The 16,990-nt window shown below is 56.7% G+C and overlaps 7 protein-coding genes across 7 annotated transcripts; 5 read left to right on the forward strand and 2 right to left on the reverse strand.

The window, feature by feature from the left end:
• Nucleotides 1–204: 204 nt before the first annotated feature.
• On the forward strand, nucleotides 205–5,514 carry Malapachy_0878 (agc ndr protein kinase; the record flags this gene model as incomplete). Its single annotated transcript, XM_018135391.1, has 2 exons — nucleotides 205–3,579; nucleotides 4,906–5,514. The coding sequence occupies 2 exons, from the start codon at nucleotides 205–207 to the stop codon at nucleotides 5,512–5,514; spliced, it is 3,984 nt and encodes a 1,327-aa protein (XP_017992752.1).
• Nucleotides 5,515–7,778: 2,264 nt separating this feature from the next.
• On the forward strand, nucleotides 7,779–9,464 carry Malapachy_0858 (phosphatidate cytidylyltransferase; the record flags this gene model as incomplete). Its single annotated transcript, XM_018135371.1, has 1 exon — nucleotides 7,779–9,464. One exon carries the CDS (start codon nucleotides 7,779–7,781, stop codon nucleotides 9,462–9,464), a length of 1,686 nt encoding a protein of 561 aa, XP_017992654.1.
• A 1,932-nt stretch (nucleotides 9,465–11,396) lies between these two features.
• Nucleotides 11,397–12,830, forward strand: Malapachy_0888 (hypothetical protein; the record flags this gene model as incomplete). The annotated part of the gene is made up of 1 exon (XM_018135400.1): nucleotides 11,397–12,830. The coding sequence occupies one exon, from the start codon at nucleotides 11,397–11,399 to the stop codon at nucleotides 12,828–12,830; it is 1,434 nt and encodes a 477-aa protein (XP_017992261.1).
• A 97-nt stretch (nucleotides 12,831–12,927) lies between these two features.
• On the forward strand, nucleotides 12,928–13,655 carry Malapachy_0861 (nadh-ubiquinone oxidoreductase 20 kda subunit; the record flags this gene model as incomplete). Its single annotated transcript, XM_018135374.1, has 3 exons — nucleotides 12,928–12,973; nucleotides 13,017–13,514; nucleotides 13,552–13,655. The coding sequence occupies 3 exons, from the start codon at nucleotides 12,928–12,930 to the stop codon at nucleotides 13,653–13,655; spliced, it is 648 nt and encodes a 215-aa protein (XP_017992160.1).
• A 116-nt stretch (nucleotides 13,656–13,771) lies between these two features.
• Nucleotides 13,772–14,876, reverse strand: Malapachy_0870 (protein arginine n-methyltransferase; the record flags this gene model as incomplete). The annotated part of the gene is made up of 4 exons (XM_018135383.1): nucleotides 13,772–13,778; nucleotides 13,810–14,512; nucleotides 14,542–14,798; nucleotides 14,827–14,876. 4 exons carry the CDS (start codon nucleotides 14,874–14,876, stop codon nucleotides 13,772–13,774), a joined length of 1,017 nt encoding a protein of 338 aa, XP_017992758.1.
• A 149-nt stretch (nucleotides 14,877–15,025) lies between these two features.
• Nucleotides 15,026–15,891, forward strand: Malapachy_0894 (hypothetical protein; the record flags this gene model as incomplete). Its single annotated transcript, XM_018135406.1, has 2 exons — nucleotides 15,026–15,836; nucleotides 15,866–15,891. The coding sequence occupies 2 exons, from the start codon at nucleotides 15,026–15,028 to the stop codon at nucleotides 15,889–15,891; spliced, it is 837 nt and encodes a 278-aa protein (XP_017992209.1).
• Nucleotides 15,892–15,935: 44 nt separating this feature from the next.
• Nucleotides 15,936–16,891, reverse strand: Malapachy_0906 (zinc knuckle family protein; the record flags this gene model as incomplete). Its single annotated transcript, XM_018135418.1, has 3 exons — nucleotides 15,936–16,226; nucleotides 16,255–16,517; nucleotides 16,546–16,891. 3 exons carry the CDS (start codon nucleotides 16,889–16,891, stop codon nucleotides 15,936–15,938), a joined length of 900 nt encoding a protein of 299 aa, XP_017992744.1.
• Between the last annotated feature and the right edge of the window lie 99 nt (nucleotides 16,892–16,990).

The following is a 16,990-nucleotide window of genomic DNA, read 5'->3' on the forward strand; positions in this document are numbered from 1 at the left end:
GATTTGAGCGGAGGCGGCGTTCGGGGTCCACGTCGCCGAGCCGCGCGCTACGATACGCCTGCCTCGTGAGACACGGACGACTAGCTTTGCATGGAGCAGCGTGGTCACGGCCGGGGGTATACCCCTGTTGCTGGACGCGGTGTACATGAGTCACTAGCTTCCACACGTAGAGAACGTGATATACGCCCACCAATCTCGCCCAGCATGACATCAGATTGGACGGCCTCCTCGCCACGGTCCAAAGGCAAGGCCTCACCACCCCTGTCCCGTACACAGCGTGCGCTTCGCTCCTCTGATGTATTTGGGTCAACAGAAAGCAAGTATGAGGCGCTAATGCGTGACGATGCCTCGTCTACCGCAGGTATTTTTGAGCTTGATACCGATGGCACATCCGGTTCGGAGACGGACGACCCTGGTGGCTCGGCGCACAGCGCGCTCCCGCAGCGTATTTCAGCAGGCCGTCATCAACGCACAGCATCACATCATGCTCGTACAGGCCGCGGCTCGCCTATGCCGCCACCTTATCGGCTGCCGTGGAGTCGTACGTCCGATGGCAGCACGAGTACGTCTGCCAGTACGGGTGGCATAAGTGGGCCCGCCCAGCCTATGCTACCTACGTCACGCTCTTTCCGCAATACGCCCTCGTTTAGCAGCCCACTTGCATCGGCACCGACGCTCCCTAACGACGACGAGGCACCAGGACCTCGGATCCGACCCTCGTCCAGTATGCCTCGCGCTTCTACGATGCCATGGCATTCACGCCGCACGTCCTCTAATCATCGTGTGACGCCACCTAGTAGTATGGGCTACCCGGAATCGTCCGCTCATGGCGGACCGGCACACTACCTTAGCCCACGCCATGCCATGCATCGTCGTTCTCGCTCGTCTGCCAGTATGCCGGGGGACGTGGTAGCCTGCAATTCGCCTATTGGCGGGCCAGATGGCGTGGACCCTGGCTTAATTGCGGCGATTGGGCAAGGACCACCGCCTACGCGACGTAGTGTGTCAGCGCTACCGATGCACAGCATACCCCTTTCGCCCCCTGGCGAAGCCAGATCGCTGTGGACAGACTCGCCGATGTCCAGTCCTGGCCTGCGGCGCGATACTATTCGGCTCCAGCGAGTGCCACGCAACGTTGCACGTGCAAATGACTTGGTCGTGCCAACACACACAGCGCGGGAGACGGTGCGTCTTGTGTCGCCGCAGCCGTCGCCGACCGAGGCAGATATGCAAGGCCCTATGAAGCCTACGACACTGCTTGGCCTTGCGCTTGCATGGCCCAGTGAGAATCCTAGTATGCCCCATGCGCCCCAAATCAAGCCGGAGCTCGATGCGAACATTCTTAGTATTTCGCGGGCCATCAAAGCCAAGCGTTGGCAGCGTGAGGCGACACAGCCCTGGGACGACGCTTGGTATGAGCATGCGGATGTCCATGCACCCTGTGCAATGCATGCCTGCGCCCATATGGACAGCGTACGAACAAAGTTGCAGCATCTGGAGACCAGTTCACCCTTGTATACCCGCCTGGCCGATGGCATTCACGTCACGGCCTCTACGCCTTGTCTAGCATCCCTACGGCGCCGTACACGTCGATCTATGCCACGGGCTCCGTCCCCCGGCCGACCACGCAAACCCGACACGCCAGGCGAGAAAGCGCGTGTCGTCTCGGAAAAGTGGACGTCCAAGACCCTGCGTCGCCCAAGCTCTGCATCGATTGACGACTCAGACGCCGCCCAAAAGCAGCAGCTGTGGAACGAGTTGGTGGAGGCCAAAGCGTCGTGCGACCAGGAATTGGATAAGATCTTGACAGGCATTATCACGCTCTCCGACGAATTGTTGGACCAGTGCGACATGAGCATCGATCCTGACACGACCAGTGTCGAAGTGAAGTGGGATGGTCCTATGCCGCTTGCGCTGCTGGAGCGATTGGCCTCGATTGCTGTGGACGTACGTACGACGTCCTTGCATACGCTTCTTCATGCGCCTTCGCGGTGCAGTGCGGCCATTGCCGGCGTGCAAGCGCTAGGCACCTTATGGGATGAACACCCAGACTGGCAAGGCCGGGGCTGGTACGTCGAGTCCCTCTTAACGCTCGCGGCACTGAGCCGTGTGCTGGAATGGTGGGATGCCGAGCACCAGTTCTGGAGCGACGACCAAGTGGCTGCGGCTACGGCGGCCATGTCGATGACGACGTCAGCGTCGTCGTCGCGACGTGTGTCTCGGGGAGCAGAGCCGTCCTCGCACGACACAACGCCCGCCCCTTCGAAGCAGGACCCTCCCGCGGAGAAGCCTGTGCCCGGCCCACCGAAGCGGATACAGACCTCGTCTATGCTGCTGGAACTGACGCTCGATCTTCATATCCAATTCCTCAGCTCGGCCTGGCAGCGTGTCGTCGGTATGGACCCCGCCGAGCTGATGGATGAGCCTGTATCCAAGATTCTCATTCACGGCGGCACAAGTCTGCTGGAACGAGCGATGCGGCAGCTACGCGAGAGTGGGGGACATACGGTCGAAGTGACGTTGGACATTGCGGTGCTCGGCACAGAAAGCGCTCATACGCCGTATGCGATGACCGCTCAGGGTATGTTGGTTCACCATCATGCGACCCACTTGCCGTCGCATACCATGTGGGTCCTCTCGCCCCGGGACGAAGACGCGCCGGACACCGACGACGTGCGTGTGAGTGGGACGATTGGCGGCTTGCCGAACGACACACACGACGTGTCTACCGAGCTAGTGTTGTGCCGTATATGTGAGCGCGATATCCCCTCCTGGTTCTTTGCCAAGCATTCGGAAATCTGCCACGAAATGCACAGACTGGAAATGGAGCTGGGGACCTGCAATGAAGCGCTGCTGGAACTGCATGAAGCGGCCAGTGCGTTGTACGAGGCACTTCGCTCGCCAGAGCCTCTCGCGTCGGCCCCTCACTTCCGCAATATGCCCCTGGCCTCGGTATCGTCGCTGGAAGCGCGGCGCATTTTGTCGCGTGTTCTTCGTGCCTTGGATGAAGCGATGAATATCTCGGTGCCCAGCTTGCCGGCCTCGGGCGAGCTAGATCGCGAGGCGATGCTCTCGCCGACCAGTCGACAGCATATGCGCAGTTTGCACGCCCTCACACTGCCGCAGCCGCGTGATGAGGCACTGGCCTTGCTGTGCCACGACGCCAACACGACCATCCAGAACAAGATTCATGCGGTGAACCGGATGCGCAATACGATTGTGTATGTGGAAACAGTGCGTCTCGAGAGCGAGATGTACCTTGATTCTCAGCGCGATGCCGAGGCCGACACGGAGGAGGGCAGAGAGCAGCGTGAATTGGCATCTTCGACAGCGGCTGCCGCCTTGCCCACGGCCACTACGACCGCTGTCACTGCGCCCGCGCTGGTCGTGGGCAGTGCCAGTGTCGAAGAGTCGATGTCTCATGCATTGCAGGACATGGCCCAACTCCAGCTTGCGTCGTCGCCCACCAAGTCACGTCCGACGGACGAAAGCCGCTCCGCCATGCCGATCCCGATATCGCGCCGGCCCTTGCTGTCCACGCCGCCGCTCTCGCCGTTCCTGGCGCCCAACGAGCCGCCTGTAGCGCGGAGTCTGGGCCGGAGTCCTCGCATGGGCACGACGCCCCATTCGCCGCATATCCTGCCGCCAGCGCAGTCGCGGTCGACTGCCGCATCGATTCGTGATTTTGCGCTGCTCAAACCCATCAGCAAGGGTGCGTATGGCTCTGTGTTCCTTGCTCGGAAACGTGCGACGGGGGACCTGTTTGCCATTAAAGTGCTAAAAAAGGCCGATATGATTGCGAAGAACCAGGTCACCAACGTACGCGCAGAACGCATGATCCTCATGAACCGAACACAGTCGCCCTTTGTGGTGAAGTTGTTCTTCACCTTCCAAAGCCCAGAGTTTCTGTATCTCGTGATGGAATTCTTGCCGGGCGGCGACTGCGCCTCGTTGCTGAAGGTGTTTGGCACACTGCCGGAAGAGTGGGCGAAGCAGTACACCGCGGAGATCGTGCAAGGTGTCGATTACCTGCACAGCACAGGCGTGGTGCATCGCGATATGAAGCCAGACAATCTGCTCATCGATCACCATGGCCATCTCAAACTCACCGACTTTGGTCTGTCGAAATTCGGCTTGCTGGGCCGTCATCGCCCGAAATGGGTACCCACCCACGACGAACGAGCGCATGCAACGTGGGCCCAGCTCGGCGCACAGGCAGCACCGGAGCCTGTAGCTAGCGTGAACGACTCGCCTACGGCGAGTATGACGATGCCCAGCAGCAGTTCGCCCAGCCATACGGAAGCGTTCCTGCGTAGCATGTCGTCCTCGGCAAGCACCGACACAAAAATTGTCGGGACACCCGACTACCTTGCGCCGGAAAGTATTCTCGGTATTGGCATGGATGATTTCGGTGTAGACTGGTGGGCGGTAGGCGCGATCCTGTTCGAATTCCTGCATGGCTACCCGCCGTTCCATGCGCCGACGCCCGACGAAGTATTCAACCGAATTCTCTCGCATGACATTGCATGGGACGACGAAGAGAATCCACTCGCCCCAGAAGCGCACGACTTGATCAGTCGTTGGCTGTGTATGGATCGAACGCAGCGTCTGGGCGCGCATGGCATTGACGAAATCAAGCGTCATGCGTACTTTCACGACGTGGACTGGGATCATCTCACGGACCACGATGGGCCGTTTGTGCCGCAATTGCAGGACGAAGCGGCGACAGACTACTTTGATCCGCGTGGCGCTGTGCCGCAGTTGTGGCATGACGACGATGAGGCGCCTGAAGCTGCCGCCGAGGCCCAAGCCCGCCCACCGATGGCCAAGCGCTCGTCAGCGTCCAGCGTCGGTGCGAACGAGTTTGGCGCCTTTAGCTACAAAAATCTGCCTGTGCTTAAACAGGCCAACGATGAAGTGCTGCGTCGCATGCGTATGGAGCATGGCATAGCGCCCAGCTCATCACCGGCAGCGAGCGCCACTTCGTCGACCGACTCCCCTGCAGGGCCTGGTACACCTTCGTCGCAGTACATGATCCCACGCACGTTCTCCTCGCCGGTCCGCCGACCTAGCCGTCAGGCTTCGGCCGTATCGATGCCTGTGGCCGTGCCAGAAACGGAACGCCATGTGCTCCTAGCCGACTCCAATCCGGTGTCTCGGAAGATCTTACAGGTGATGCTCACCAGCATCAGCGCGACTGTGACGACGGTGCATGACGGCGCAGACCTCGTCCAAACGGCTATGAGTGACACCAAGTTTGACGCGATCTTGATCAAGCTGGGGATGCGGGTGATCGACGTGCAGGATGGCGTGCGTATGATCAAGTCCACACGCAATCCCAACGTATGTACGCCGATCCTGGCCCTCGTCACGGGCGATACGCATGTGGACGTGACAGGCAGCGTCTTTGACGGTGTGTTGTCGCTCCCAGCCACGCCCGCCTCGATAGCCCACGTGTTATCGGGGCTGTATGATACCTCCGAGGCTGCTTGGGGGGAGGAGGACAAGCCATAGTGTGCCGCAGTTCGTCGATAGCCCCTCGGCTGGCTGGCCAGTCGAGGACGTCGTCACCTCACGTACCGTAAGGCCGTGCGCGACGCAAATTTTTCAGCCAATCAGTATGGGGAAATTATCAAACCCAGGAAGACGAGCTCGTGATCCCCTCCCTCTTACCATGGTCAGTGGCGAGCGGCGTCCCTTGCTGTGGCCCACCCCACCGCGGGGAGCCACAGAGGTACGACCATCGGCCCTGAAAAAATGCATGCGGGCCGCTCGTACGTTTGTATCTAGCTATGGCGCCACGCTGTCCCTCCTGCTCTTGCCTCACCTAACTGGCCTCATGCAAGCGGTGCAAGTGCCTGCTGAAGTCGACGCCATCCGGTCCATCAGCTGTGCACATTACTACTGGCTGCATCCGAGGCTGATCCAAGGCAAGCACAAGCCAACCTGGGACGACACAAGCTGTGTACGCCCGGAAGTCGAGCAGCACTTTAGTTGGATCTCAACGCATGTCACTTTCTCCGTGGTCCTCGCCAACTTTGTCGGTATGCTAGTGTATGGCCGCTTGTTCCAGCATGGCGCTCGTCGCTGGATGTCGATTCTCGGCTTTCTGGGCTGTGCGTTAGCTCGCATTCCGTTCCTCGTGCTGCCCCTGTATCAATTTCCTATCTTGGCCCCGGACCATGTACGACGGATCTCGCCCCAAACCATGCTCCTCATCTATTGGGGGTGCTCCGTTCTAAGTGGGCTATCGGGTTCCATGGAACTCATTACGCTCATGGTGGAATCCCTCATGACTGACGTCACGAGCCCGGAAAAGCGCAGCAACTCGTTCCGCCAACTGCAGATCGCAAACCTGCTTGGCGCTAGCACTGGGCCCATGCTAGGCTCGTTTTCTACATGGCTCTTGCCGAATGTGATGAACCGCTGCATTGGCTACCGCACATGCCAGCACGATCGCATTCTGCCCACCGATCCGCCCCACCATGTGCTCTTCAACAATACACCCTACTGGTTCTCCTTCTTTATTTCGGTCTTTGGGTTGCTGTGGTGCATCCTAGTCGTGGACTTTTCGTCTCGCCGCCAAGAGGACCCCTCCAGCTGCACACGGTGTGATGGACAGCAAAGTGAACAGCAACGTATTGAAGCCTTGCACCCACCGCGCTTCGCCTGGCTCGGCGCTTTCCAGCGCTTGATTCCTGTGCGACTGGGCCCTTGGTCGTACGATGCTCGTATTGCACAGTTCACAGTGGCAGAGATCTTCCTGGCCATGACACTGGAAGGGCCCATTGTGTTGATCCTGGTTATGGGCTACGTATTCCAATGGGGTCGCGAGTTGCTCTCCATTGGTCTCACGGTGTCCAACACATTGCGCCTGCTTACGATGGCTGTGCTACTGCCATGGTGTCTGCCAAAAATTGCCAAGTGCGTATCCAAGCCTGATAGCATTGCTATTTTGACGCAGGAGCAGCTCGATATGTGCATTAGCCTCAGTCGCGAGGACATAGGGAAGGCACCCAAATGCTGCCCCACCTACTCGGCTAGTCGAGAGTCCCAAGTGCTGCAGCATGTGTCGCAAGAGCAGCGCAGTATGGCCCGGCTTTGGCGAGCCCAAGTGGACTTGGAGGTGTCGCGAGTAAGCATTGCCATCAATGCACTCTCCTGGCTTGCCATTGCCGCGGGCGTCACGATTGCCAATGTATGGGTCACGATTACAGGTGCCATCCTCTTGACACTAGGCAATTGTGCGCAGCCACTACTCCGAAGCTCGGCGTGTACGATCTCTGATAATATCGTCGATGGGCAACGACGTGTTCGTTTACCTGTGGCGGCCAGCCAAACATCACGCACGCTTCCTGATGGCGCGGATAGCTACTTGGTTGTGGTATCCACAGTTCTTCTACCATGCCTGCTTCTAGGCTTGGCCATTCGAAACTATGTGTACACAGCTACAGTGGCTAGATACCCTGGCAATTTTTTCCTCGTTGTGGCCTGCATGAATGCCATCGCCCTGGGCCTGCTCTGTGCCATGCGCCCCGCCACGCGTCCCTATAGATCCACCTAGCGAATGTACCAGAGTCGTCTGTGCGCCAGGCATCACGTGATAAATAGAGGCATGGCCCCGCGCCCTTCACGCTCGCTGCACCTCTCACCTATCTTTATTGCACGCTATGCCAGCTCGTGCAGGCGCGAAAGGCGCAAAAAAGCAGAATGCTGAGGGCGTTCCTAGCAATAGATTCGCCTCTAGAACTGCCTTTGAGGCATTGAGCGTGGATCAGATGGACTCTGAAGAGGAAGATCTGGTGCCAGAAGAAGCGGAACCCACGCCACCTGCACCAGTACCTGCACGCTCGAAAAGCCGCAAGAGCAAGGCGACCAAGAAGAAAGAGACGCCAGCCCTGGCGAGTAGTGTAAAGAAGGAAGATACTCTGCTGAATACTGACAATCTGAAAACGTCTGAGCCGTCGTCTACGACAGGATCGTCGTCCCAGCCGGCTGTGGATGGGTCATCAGCGTCACCCACGACGGCCCCTGTGGCCGAGGCGGCGAAGCCCAATGCCGTGCCGCTCTCCGTACCTAAGCCGGACGTAGATGCGGCCAAGCCCCCCTCCGCCCCTGTGCCGCAGCCTACACCGGCTGCCGCGACGCCTGCCCAGAAGCCTGCGGTCGCCAAGAGCCCAGTCACAATGAAGGAGCAGCCTTCTGTCGTCACCACAAAGACTACGGACCCCAAGGAGGAAAGTCGCGCTTTCTGGAAAAAGGTATACCAACGTGTCATTTTCTCCTTGCTTATGATTGCGGGCTTTAGCTTTACATTGGCGATGGGCCCCTCGTATTTGATTCTTATGGTTTTACTGCTCGAAACGATGGTCTATCGCGAAATCTCCGCTCTCTTTAACATTCCCGGCAACACAATTCTAGGTTCGCGTGTCTCGCAAAGTGAGGCCGAGGAAGAAGATGAAGATGTGACGCAGCGCGAGAAAGAGCGCGAAGAGCTGTGGAGCAAGACGATGAGCTGGTACTTCTTTGCTGTGTGCAACTTTTTCCTGTACGGCGAGTCTCTTGTGTACTACTTCAAGCACATTGTTATGACTGACTCGATCTTTCTGCACTTTGCACGCCACCATCGCTTCATTTCGTTCATGCTGTACATGTTTGGCTTCATGGCATTCGTCTCGAACTTGAAGCGCCGCAACTTGAAGCACCAGTTTGCGCTGTTCTGCTGGGTGCACATGTCGCTGATGCTCATTGTGCTCTCAAGCCACTTTATTGTGTCGAACATTTTGGAGGGCATCATCTGGTTCTGGGTGCCTGCCAGCTTGGTGATTTGCAATGACGTCTTTGCGTACGTGTGTGGTATGCTCTTCGGACGTACACCGCTTATCAGTCTGAGCCCGAAGAAGACGATGGAAGGCTTTGTGGGCGCGCTGCTCATTACGCTCGTGTTTTCGTGGTTCTGGGCTGGCTTTTTCCAGCAGTTCAGCTACTTGACGTGCCCTGCTGTGGACCTTGGCATGAATGTATTCAACCCCCCCGATTGTGCGGCAAACCCTGTGTTTGCCACGCACTATGCGCCTCTCCCATCACAAGTGGCCGAGGTACTTACGACGTTGTTGGGCCGGCCCATCACACAAATCTCTTGGACGCCCTTCCAGTTCCATGCTGTGGTGATGGCTGCGTTTGCGAGTCTGGTTGCTCCGTTCGGTGGCTTCTTTGCCAGCGGCTTCAAGCGTGCATTCAAAATCAAAGACTTTGGGGACAGCATCCCCGGACACGGTGGCCTAACAGATCGCTTCGACTGTCAGTTTGTCATGGGCCTGTTTAGCTACGTGTACTACACGTCGCTAATCCGTGACACGCGCTTCACCGTGGAAATGGCGCTGCAGATGGTCACGACACACTTGAGCGTGGAGGATCAAAAGCGCTTTGTGAGTGAACTTTCGGCACTCGTGGCCAAGCTTTGATAGCTGTGCTATAGATTGCTACGTATATATTATACACTCTGTCCACTAGAGGGTGGAGTCCTACACGCCTGCATGGTTATGCAGGGCAGGCTACTTCGTAAATTATTTTCCCATTAGATCCAATCGAGGGATCGAGGGACGCAACGCCAGTGTAACGCCAGCACGCGTTGACGCCCGTCACTGATCTTGTCAATGACCAGCCCCGAAGTAAGTGTCCCTGTGCGGGCACCGGGGTATGAGCATGATCGAGCGGCGCGAAGGTATGCCGCTGGCCGGGCGTCTGTTGACGAGCGCATCGGCTTAGCGCCAGCAATAGCTACGCCGCTGCCCTACCTGCAGTCCTCGCCTAGCATTGTAGGCGATTTGGCCACGGCACCTTCCATGTCCACCTTACCATCGACATCCACGATCGCATCACTGAATCTAGGTACAAGCACAGCCGATGGGTCGACGTTGGACAATACTTCGGCTACCGAGCACGCTTGGACTTTGGACGACGTGCCTGAATCTGGTTCGCATGTGACACACACCGTCGCTCTCAATGCACGCAGTATACCATACCACATGCGCATGACACACGAGGACACAACGACTAGTGAGGTGTCGACACCGCAAGCTCATGAGTCGCCCATTCAACGCCCCGAGGCACCTGACGTGGATACGCCAGAGACCCAACCGCGATGGGAGGCCCCGGCGAGGGCTACGCGCTCCCACTTTCGGCCTCCCATCCACCATTCGGCTTCCACCTCGTCCTTATCGTCGGCAGCTGATCTATCGAGCAATGAGCCATCAAGATCAGCGCCCAAACCGTTCTCCGCTGCGGCGAATCGTGTGGCAGGGACATTTTCGCGACTGACGCGCCTGCGGCCCCGACAGCCACGCCATCTTACCGAGACCGATCCCTTGACGCGAACCACAACAATGGACGATCAAACATTGGACCGCGTAGATTCAGACGAGGCAGCGCAACGACGGCATGCGCGCGGCGCAAGTGAGCGTTCTCAGGCCAGCAGCAATAGTTCTCACTATGGTGCGGCCATGCCTAAGACGCAAGGGTCCCTCGACTCGCAGTTCCGTCGGTACGAGATCATTGGACGTGGCTCATTTGGTGCTGTGTACCGTGGTGTGCATACGCCCTCTGGTACCGTTGTGGCTCTCAAGGTCATTGACTTGGATACGCCAGACTTTGACGTATCGGAGATTTGGCACGAAGTGGCCCTGCTAAGTCAAATGCGACAGGCACATATGAAAAACATTGTGCGGTACTGGGGATGCTGGCTGAATGGCCCCACGCTGTGTATTGCTATGGAGTACTCGGAAGGCGGCAGTGTACGCACATTGATGAAGGCAGGTCCCATTGGCGAGCATTATGCCGCGGTAATTGTGCGGGAACTGCTTGTAGCATTGAGTTACATCCACTCTATTGGCATCATCCATCGTGATTTGAAAGCTGCGAATATTCTGGTTACTCGCACAGGCCATGTTCTCCTGTGTGACTTTGGCGTAGCTGCGTCGTATGTACAGGGAAGCTCGCGTGGGAAACGATCTACATTCATCGGGACACCGTACTGGATGGCGCCTGAAGTGATTTTGGACGGCAAGACGTATGACTACAAGGCTGATATTTGGAGCCTGGGCATCACCGTATACGAGATGGTGACGGGCAACCCGCCCTATGCAGGCAAGGATCAGCACTTGGCCATATCCATGATCCCCAAAGCCAAGCCTCCACGACTCCCAGACTCGAGCGATTACTCGCCAAGCGTGCAGGAATTTGTCGCCGCCTGCTTGGACGAAGAACCACGAGATCGCCCTCCTGCGGACGAACTTGCGCGAATGCGATGGATCAAAAATACTGCGCGCGTGCCTGTGTCTGTGCTCACAGAGCTACTAGCTCTCTATACCAAATGGAAGCAGGCAGGCGGTACGCGTATGAGCTTGCTGCCACCGTCGCATCCCCCATCAACGCCTGATGAACCACCACAGCCAGAATGGTTCTTTGATACCCCACCCTCGTCAACGGAGCCTGATGCTGTCGAGCCGACAGAGCAGAGAGAGGAAGAGAACGACGTGCCTGCAGACCATCCTCTCCGCCGCCTCTTTGACCTATCCGATACGAAGCCTGAGTCGACAACACCGGCACGACCACAGCCGACGAAGTCCACAAGTACGACCACGGTGGCGTACACAGCGCCGACGACTACGACCCGATCGACCGTCCCCAAGTCCAGCAGTGCAGGGTTTTCTGGGTCAGGCAGTACTCCCTTTCGATTTGGGCTGGGCAGTCGCACCACGGAGACTGTCAAGCCGGCGCCCTCAACGCCCGCGCTGATACAAGTCCATGAAGCAAACGACGAGGCTAAAGCAGCGTCCTCTCTCAATACGAGCCCATTACCTGCACCTATCACCTCGTCGTCCGTGTCATCACTAAGCATTTCGCCGAACAACGAAGTCAAAGCCAATGTATCGCAGCCTACGTCGCCGCAATGGGATGAGAAGAAAGAGGCGCCTACAATGTCCCCTGTCCTCCGGCGTGTTGGCCGTATTCCCAGTCAGCCCTTACGAGCGACGCCGCAAAGAACGTTACGTCAAGTTTCGTCGACGTCCTCGTTGGCTCATGACACACCAACGACTCGATCGCCGAACGATGACGATCGCACGTCTGAGGTGCAATCGTCGCCGTCGATGGCGTCTGATAAGCACACAGGCCTGCGTACACCCTCAGCATTGCAGCGTATGCGAAGTCGGAGTGGGAGCATGGCAGACCTACGCTCGCGCGGGGCAACAACCAAAGGCCTATCACGCTGTGCACCGAAATACAAAGAGGCAGAGATGGAGTCATCCACAAGTCCGCCAAGTGCAGGCACGCTCACAAGCTCTACTTCTATGTCGGTGTTGCTGCCCTCCGTCGAAGAAGGAACGCATGCGCCTTCGACGCATCAGCGTCAACACCATGGCGGCTCCGATCCCACGATGCTGACATCAGCTACGGACACGAATCCGCCCAAAACCATTTTGCATGGCCCACGCGATATGCCGTTATCTCGCTCACGCGCTCTTCCGGACGAAAATGGCATGACGAGTGGGAAAGGTATAAGTCCCCCCATGTCGCCTGGAATGCCCGACACGACGACCATGTCAGCTCAGGACTTGTTCGGCCTAAGTATCGAGGGAGATCCATGCATGCCATTTGAAGGACCTCCTCTACGTACGCTAGATTACGCTACTCTCATGCACCGGCATGATCTACACACAGAGATGACCAACACGGTGCACGATCTATGCGCCTGGCTCGATGCCCTCGCGCTGGGCTTGGAGCAGGTACTTCGACCGTCGCTGCTGTCAACACACCCACGTGGCCTATAGTGAATAAATCCCGTGTGACCAATCAGGCTGACGTTATTAGACCGGCCCTCTCTCGCCCCCTCGAACGTTTTCATCGACCGTGACCTTGGCTGCTATGATGATGCTTGCGGGTCCTGCCAAGTCCATGCTGTCGGTCTCGTCCGGTATGTGCTGTGCTTTACTTTGAATAAAAACTTACATCTATAGGTGCGCCGTCGTTCGTGCGTGCTGTGGCGAGCCGCGCACTCCATCAGTCGGCGTCGCTGCAGCGCGAGCCGGCCCCTTCGCGTCAGGTGGCCCAGGTCGGCAGCAACCAGCTGAGCCTGGAGACGCCTCGTAACACAGTTGAATATGCTCTCTCGACCCTTGATAAGGTAGTGAATTGGGCCCGTCAGGGTTCCGCATACCCGATGACGTTCGGTCTGGCCTGCTGTGCCGTCGAGATGATGCACGCCTCGGGTCCACGATACGACCAGGACCGTCTGGGTATTGTGTTCCGTGCTACGCCCCGTCAGAGTGATATTATGATTGTCGCTGGTACTCTCACTAACAAGATGGCGCCTGCCCTGCGCAAGGTATACGACCAAATGCCCGAGCCGCGCTGGGTGATTTCGATGGGCTCGTGTGCGAACGGTGGTGGCTACTACCACTACAGTTACAGCGTTGTCCGTGGCTGTGACCGCATTGTCCCTGTGGACTTGTATGGTATGTACTCGATGATGGACAAACTAACTCGACCCAGTGCCGGGCTGCCCGCCGAGTGCTGAGGCTTTGCTCTACGGTATCTTCCAGCTTCAACGTAAAATCCGCCGGCAGCGCCAGATGGTGCAATGGTACCGCAAGTAAACAACAGTGTTTGCTTTGCTTCTAGGTAGTTTCTACCTATAGGAGACACTATTTACATGACTCCATACAAATGCGCTCAGCTCAGTACCTACCAGCCGCCACGAAGCGGTTGTCAATTAGGACCTGTTGTTAATATCCAGCGCCAAATACGTACATCTTATACTCCAATTTGCCCTCCGCAGGGTTGGCACCATCCAGCTTGTAGGCAATCGTGATGTCCAAATCGCGGTTGTTGCGAGCATTGGGCGCGCAGGTAAGAACGCCTTCAATCGCCTCGCCCTTGGTCACTGTCAACGTCTCAGGCGTGTAGAACACAGTCTGCTTCCAGTGTGTGTAGCGCGAGTGCGGACCAGTCGAGAATCGCACAGGCTTGTGGCACGCCTCAAAGCCAATGTCGAACCAGCCGAGGAACGCATGCACGTAGTCATTGCGCGTCACGTTCATCTTGAACGAGCTCGTGAAAGACAGGTCTTCCTTTTTCACGGTCTTCAGGTCCAAGTGTACAAGCGGCGCAGGATCGCACACCACACTACGCAACTCCACTGTGTCGACCAAAGGTTCGCGCAACGCAATCTCCTTGATGCAGGAGTAGTCGAAGCCATACACGTCATTCCAAAAGTCAATTTTCTCTTCCTTGTACTCCTGATCCTCAATAGCCGACAAGTACAAAGTCGCACTGTCAGGCATCATGATGCCATCCGGCGCAAGATACTTGTCGCGAGCGAGCAGCACTGTGTCGAGCATACTTTCGTACAGTAAAAAGTATCCCATCCACTCACTCACGATCACATCGACTTTTCCGTTCGGACCGAGACCAAGGTCCACTTCCTCCAGCTTGCCCTTGACAAGAGTGATCACTATCGTTAGTCGCTCGCAAAACACGTACCATCGTCCAAGCCATTGGCTTTGACAATCACCTTTGCCTGGTCAATAATGTTGCTCATATCAACACCAATGACCTTCTTGGCACCGGCCTTCGCAGCAAACATGCACAGAATGCCGGTACCACAGCCCACATCCAGCACAATCTTGTCCTTGAACAAGTGTGGGTTGTTCTGGATGGCCTGCCGGTAGGACAGCGTACGAACTTCATCCTTAAGCATCTCCTCATGAATGCCAAAATGCGCATACGAGTCCGCGTAGCTTTATGTAAGTATCATTGTGTACATACTAGTCTTTGGACGTCATATTGCCCGGCAGAGGCTCAGACACATTGCTCATGTTGCCTGGCTTAGCATGCTTCTCGTTCGCGATGGCTCCAAAATTTGGCTACGTGTCACGTGGGCCGTCAAGCTAGGGCCATCGGGGCGCTTGGACCTTTGTTGCACTCGTGTCAAAACCCGCCCGACTGCCCACGCAGGAACTTGGCGATGAACTCGCTATTCAACCTGGCTAGCCGCCAAAGTGCGGCCATCCATGCTGACTTGGACAAGTACAAGGCGGATCCAAGTGCCGGGTCGTCGATGCGCGCACAGATTATGGCCGCCCTCTCGGCACTCGTAAAGACCATTGAGGATTATGAGGCCATGGCCAAGCGTGAGCTGGTCATTGCGAAGCGCGAAAAGGCGCTGGCGCGCGCTAGCAACTTCCACAGCGAGGTGAAACAGCTGCGGGAAGAGCTCGCGTGCATCGATGCTCAGACGCGGTCACAGCCAACGGCGGTAGCTCACAACATGGCTCCCATGAGCACCACAGCGCGTGCTCGCACCATCGATACCAGCCAAGGCGGGTCAGAGCCCATGCCCCGAATGGCTATGCAGCCGACATACACGGCGCCTACCATGCCTACGTCGTTTGCACCGCCCTCTATGATGCCAAACTCATTCCAATTCGCCCCGCCCTCACACGATCCGCTAGCGGCGTACCGTATGCATCAAACGAATGGGGAGATGTATACAGGTGAAGACAGGCCTTACAGTATGAGGGAAACGCATGCACTGCGGGAACACTCTTTTATTCAAAACACAGAAGCTCAGCTTGACGCGTTTATTGCCCAAGGTCGGTCGGTGTTGGGGAACTTGGTCGAGCAACGCAGCATTCTCAAGGGCACACGTAAGCGTTTGCTGGATGCTGCTAACACTGTCGGTCTGAGTCGTGAACTGATTGGATTTATCGATCGCATGAGTACGCAAGACACGATTATCTTCTTTGTGGGAGCCGCCTTCACCTTGTTCGCATTTTGTATGTATCACCAAGACACTGACAGTAAGACATGATATACCGATGGTTCGGTTAGACATGATGTTTGTTACGTTAATATACCCTATTTTACAATAGCTTTCAGAAATGGACTACTTTCTTAGTAGGACGAGGTTCTTTTTGGCTAGCCGCCTTGGCCTCGTGTCGGCGCTGCGTCAAAAGATGGAATTCGTCCTCATCAGCCCCGGCACCATCCACACTCTCGAGAATGCCTACACCGCCAGCTTCCACCTGAGAGGCATGCGTCACCCGGCGAGGATCCATAGGGCAATCTTTGGCCAAGTGCTCCACAGACCCACATACTTTACATTGACCGCCATCAGGGTACACGCCACGGCCCTGGTTTTGCGGGCACTTTGATGCAAGATGTCCCTATTCATTAGTCTGTCACACGACATACCTTCTGTGTGCAAATATAGCAAGTGGCAAAAGGCAGGTCATCATGATCCTTTGTCCTGGGTTTCTTGCACTGCGATAGCGTATGTTCGGTGCTACCACACCGGAAACACAGGCCAACCGTGTCTTTGCCCTGTGCGCCAGCGCCGATATTGTGTGGACAGTCCTTCGCGGAATGCGATAGCTCGCGGCACACGTAGCAGCGCATGCCTGCCTGCCTTTCTTCAGCACGTTTGGCACGGCGGAAGGCAGTTCGCTGATCAGGTTCTGTTGTCAGCTGTCTACTGTGGCATACCTAAACGAGGACGCGAGGAGCGTGTCGACTCAAGGCCTTGTCCTTTGCGTTTGCCGAGAGCGCCACGTGCTCCATTAGCATGAGTCGCCATACTTTCTAGTTTTTTGGCTTCTTTCAGATGCTTCTGTCGAACCTCATCAGACTTGGCTTTTTTGGCTTTCAGGCGTAGCAGCTTGGCACGCTTGAAAAGAGCTTTGGGCTCTGCTACATTGGATTCAGAGTCATGGCGCGTATCCTGATGAGTGCTAGGCTCGTCGACATAATCATCAGGGTCTACCCCAAAATCTTCTGGCCGTGTCCCTGTACCTACTGACCGGCGACCATCGAGTTTCGTGTACCTCGTCATGTCGGTTGAGGAAAGCAAGAAAGATTGATTGCATTTTTAAAAAAATAAAAAATGGACAGACTATGTATAGACCTCCACATCACAAAAAATCTGTACAGG

This window comes from Malassezia pachydermatis, assembly GCF_001278385.1.
Source record: "Malassezia pachydermatis strain CBS 1879 chromosome Unknown scaffold3, whole genome shotgun sequence".
NCBI lineage: Eukaryota > Fungi > Basidiomycota > Malasseziomycetes > Malasseziales > Malasseziaceae > Malassezia > Malassezia pachydermatis.